This window comes from Hemibagrus wyckioides, linkage group LG13, assembly GCF_019097595.1.
Source record: "Hemibagrus wyckioides isolate EC202008001 linkage group LG13, SWU_Hwy_1.0, whole genome shotgun sequence".
NCBI lineage: Eukaryota > Metazoa > Chordata > Actinopteri > Siluriformes > Bagridae > Hemibagrus > Hemibagrus wyckioides.
The window spans coordinates 693,033-697,500 of NC_080722.1; the positions used below are offsets into that span (position 1 = coordinate 693,033).

Genomic DNA, 4,468 nt, shown 5'->3' on the forward strand with positions numbered 1-4,468 from the left:
TTATTTTAATCCAAATTCAAACTCCAGCTCATTATTTAGATGGAGGTTTAATGTTCTTCTGTCATGAATACTGACATGACATTGTGTGGGAACGCTTAGTGTTTATCGTCTTGTGGGAATTTACTCTGTAGTTTGATGGAGTCTTCTGAAGCCTCTTCTGCTTCTCTGAAAGCCTCAGAACTCCTGCTACAGGAACCATTCATGATACAAATCCCTACTCATGATGGCCACCATGTAGGAACACTGTCCCAAACATCACTGTTTTCTGAGATATGTTCTTTCTCAAATCAAGCTGAGAAGGTTCTAAACACTGTCCACTCCAGGGGCATTGTATCCTGCCTGCCCCTGTGCTCTGACCCCAGATCCCTGACTAGCAGTATCATGCAGAGCTAAAGTCAAAGTGAAGAAGGGCATTTTGCTTGAGAAATATTTCTTTAATATTTATTTAGTGCAGAAACAGCAGCATCAAACCAGAACCAGAATCTGAACCAAATTGTTTAACCTTCAGGTTCACCTTTGAGTTCACAATAACACGCTATATCCCGAATCTTCTACCCCAATAAACACCACACAACTATAACACTAACAGCATATTACCCCACCTGTGGTAAATATAATAACCTTTATTTCTGTACTATTTTGCATAATAATGATCACAGTAGCACAAGATATCAGCTGTAGCCCTGGATGGAGATTTACTCCAGTGAGATCCTCATCCAGTCCAGCGTGAGCTGCAGATGTTGGTGTCTGGGTGTCTATGTGAGGACAGTAAAGTTCTGTGGAGTCTGGGGTGGTGAAGTAATCGGGTTAGATCTCAAATCCACAGTTTTCAGGGAGGACATGACACACAATCGCTCCCACGGGACCTCTGAGAGAAGACAGAGAACCGAGATGAGACAGACCAAAGAGACAGAGTGATACAATACACATATGTGTTTATCATAAAAACCCAAACTTCATGTAATATTTATCCCTAATGAGAGAGTCAGAGGTGATTGAGGTGATGGAGATCTCCCTGAGACGACATGAGGATGAAACCTTGAGAGGAACCAGACAGAAGTAACCTCATCCTCATCTCGGTGACACCAGAGAGTGGGATTATAAATCACTATAAACACTGAGACTGAGATTATAAATCATTATAAACACCGAGAGTGGGATTATAAATCATTATAAACACTGAGACTGAGATTATAAATCATTATAAACACTGAGAGTGGGATTATAAATCATAAACACTGAGAGTGGGATTATAAATCATTATAAACACAGAGAGTGGGATTATAAATCATTATAAACACTGAGAGTGGGATTATAAATCATTATAAACACTGAGTGTGATTATAAATCATTATAAACACTGAGTGGGATTATAAATCATTATAAACACTGAGAGTGGGATTATAAATCATTATAAACACAGAGAGTGGGATTATAAATCATTATAAACACAGAGAGTGGGATTATAAATCATTATAAACACAGAGACTGAGATTATAAATCATTATAAACACAGAGAGTGGGATTATAAATCATAAACACAGAGTGGGATTATAAATCATTATAAACACTGAGACTGAGATTATAAATCATTATAAACACTGAGAGTGGGATTATAAATCATAAACACAGAGTGGGATTATAAATCATTATAAACACTGAGTGTGATTATAAATCATTATAAACACTGAGTGGGATTATAAATCATTATAAACACTGAGAGTGGGATTATAAATCATTATAAACACAGAGAGTGGGATTATAAATCATTATAAACACAGAGAGTGGGATTATAAATCATTATAAACACTGAGAGTGGGATTATAAATCATTATAAACACTGAGAGGGGGATTATAAATCATTATAAACACAGAGAGTGGGATTATAAATCATTATAAACACAGAGTGGGATTATAAATCATTATAAACACAGAGAGTGGGATTATAAATCATTATAAACACAGAGAGTGGGATTATAAATCATTATAAACACTGAGTGGGATTATAAATCATTATAAAAACAGAGAGTGGGATTATAAATCATCATAAACACAGAGACTGAGATTATAAATCATTATAAACACTGAGAGTGGGATTATAAATCATTATAAACACTGAGACTGAGATTATAAATCATTATAAACACTGAGAGTGGGATTATAAATCATTATAAACACTGAGAGGGGGATTATAAATCATTATAAACACAGAGAGTGGGATTATAAATCATTATAAACACTGAGAGTGGGATTATAAATCATTATAAACACAGAGAGTGGGATTATAAATCATTATAAACACTGAGTGGGATTATAAATCATTATAAACACTGAGAGTGGGATTATAAATCATTATAAACACAGAGAGTGGGATTATAAATCATTATAAACACTGAGAGTGGGATTATAAATCATTATAAACACTGAGAGGGGGATTATAAATCATTATAAACACAGAGAGTGGGATTATAAATCATTATAAACACTGAGAGTGGGATTATAAATCATTATAAACACAGAGAGTGGGATTATAAATCATTATAAACACAGAGAGTGGGATTATAAATCATTATAAACACTGAGAGTGGGATTATAAATCATTATAAACACAGAGAGTGGGATTATAAATCATTATAAACACAGAGAGTGGGATTATAAATCATTATAAACACTGAGTGGGATTATAAATCATTATAAAAACAGAGAGTGGGATTATAAATCATCATAAACACAGAGACTGAGATTATAAATCATTATAAACACTGAGAGTGGGATTATAAATCATTATAAACACTGAGAGTGGGATTATAAATCATTATAAACACCGAGAGTGGGATTATAAATCATTATAAACACTGAGACTGAGATTATAAATCATTATAAACACTGAGAGTGGGATTATAAATCATTATAAAAACAGAGAGTGGGATTATAAATCATTATAAACACAGAAAGTGGGATTATAAATCATTATAAACACTGAGAGTGGGATTATAAATCATTATAAACACAGAGAGTGGGATTATAAATCATTATAAACACTGAGAGTGGGATTATAAATCATTATAAACACTGAGAGTGGGATTATAAATCATTATAAACACCGAGAGTGGGATTATAAATCATTATAAACACAGAGACTGAGATTATAAATCATTATAAACACTGAGAGTGGGATTATAAATCATTATAAACACCGAGAGTGGGATTATAAATCATTATAAACACAGAGACTGAGATTATAAATCATTATAAACACAGAGAGTGGGATTATAAATCATTATAAACACTGAGTGGGATTATAAATCATTATAAACACTGAGAGTGGGATTATAAATCATTATAAACACTGAGAGTGGGATTATAAATCATTATAAACACTGAGAGTGGGATTATAAATCATTATAAACACAGAGACTGAGATTATAAATCATTATAAACACTGAGAGTGGGATTATAAATCATTATAAACACTGAGAGTGGGATTATAAATCATTATAAACACCGAGAGTGGGATTATAAATCATTATAAACACAGAGACTGAGATTATAAATCATTATAAACACTGAGAGTGGGATTATAAATCATTATAAACACAGAGAGTGGGATTATAAATCATTATAAACACCGAGAGTGGGATTATAAATCATTATAAAAACAGAGAGTGGGATTATAAATCATTATAAACACCGAGAGTGGGATTATAAATCATTATAAACACCGAGAGTGGGATTATAAATCATTATAAACACAGAGAGTGGGATTATAAATCATTATAAACACCGAGAGTGGGATTATAAATCATTATAAACACTGAGAGTGGGATTATAAATCATTATAAACACTGAGAGTGGGATTATAAATCATTATAAACACCGAGAGTGGGATTATAAATCATTATAAACACTGAGAGTGGGATTATAAATCATTATAAACACTGAGAGTGGGATTATAAATCATTATAAACACTGAGAGTGGGATTATAAATCATTATAAACACTGAGAGTGGGATTATAAATCATTATAAACACCGAGAGTGGGATTATAAATCATTATAAACACTGAGTGGGATTATAAATCATTATAAACACTGAGAGTGGGATTATAAATCATTATAAACACTGAGAGTGGGATTATAAATCATTATAAACACTGAGTGGGATTATAAATCATTATAAACACTGTAGATCTGTATGATTAATAGTACAGTACCTGAGATCTGGTTTCCTGATATGTTGATGTTCTGTACTGTTTGTATATTCAGTAGTTGTTCAGGAAAAACACTGAAGTTATTGTTGGATAAATCGATGCTGATGAGATTCTGCATCTCTCCAACAGCATCTGGGAGTTTAGTCAGAGTGTTTCCCTGCAAATCCAACTCTACACAAAAGTACACAATCATATATATTACTATTATTATTATTATTATTATTATTATTCACTTATTAACATTGATTTATGATTATT

General features: G+C 32.3%; 1 protein-coding gene across 2 annotated transcripts in view; it reads right to left on the minus strand.

The window, feature by feature from the left end:
• Window positions 1–434: 434 nt before the first annotated feature.
• Window positions 435–4,468, minus strand: part of lrrc20 (leucine rich repeat containing 20) — a 5,422-nt gene continuing 1,388 nt past the window's right edge. For both annotated transcript variants that reach the window (XM_058405616.1, XM_058405615.1), the window contains exons 4-5: window positions 4,214–4,381; window positions 435–868 (exon numbers count right to left, since the gene is read on the minus strand). In XM_058405616.1, coding sequence (XP_058261599.1) covers window positions 756–868; window positions 4,214–4,381 — 281 coding nt within the window. In that variant the 3' untranslated portion in view covers window positions 435–755. The remainder of the gene's footprint in view (window positions 869–4,213; window positions 4,382–4,468) is intronic.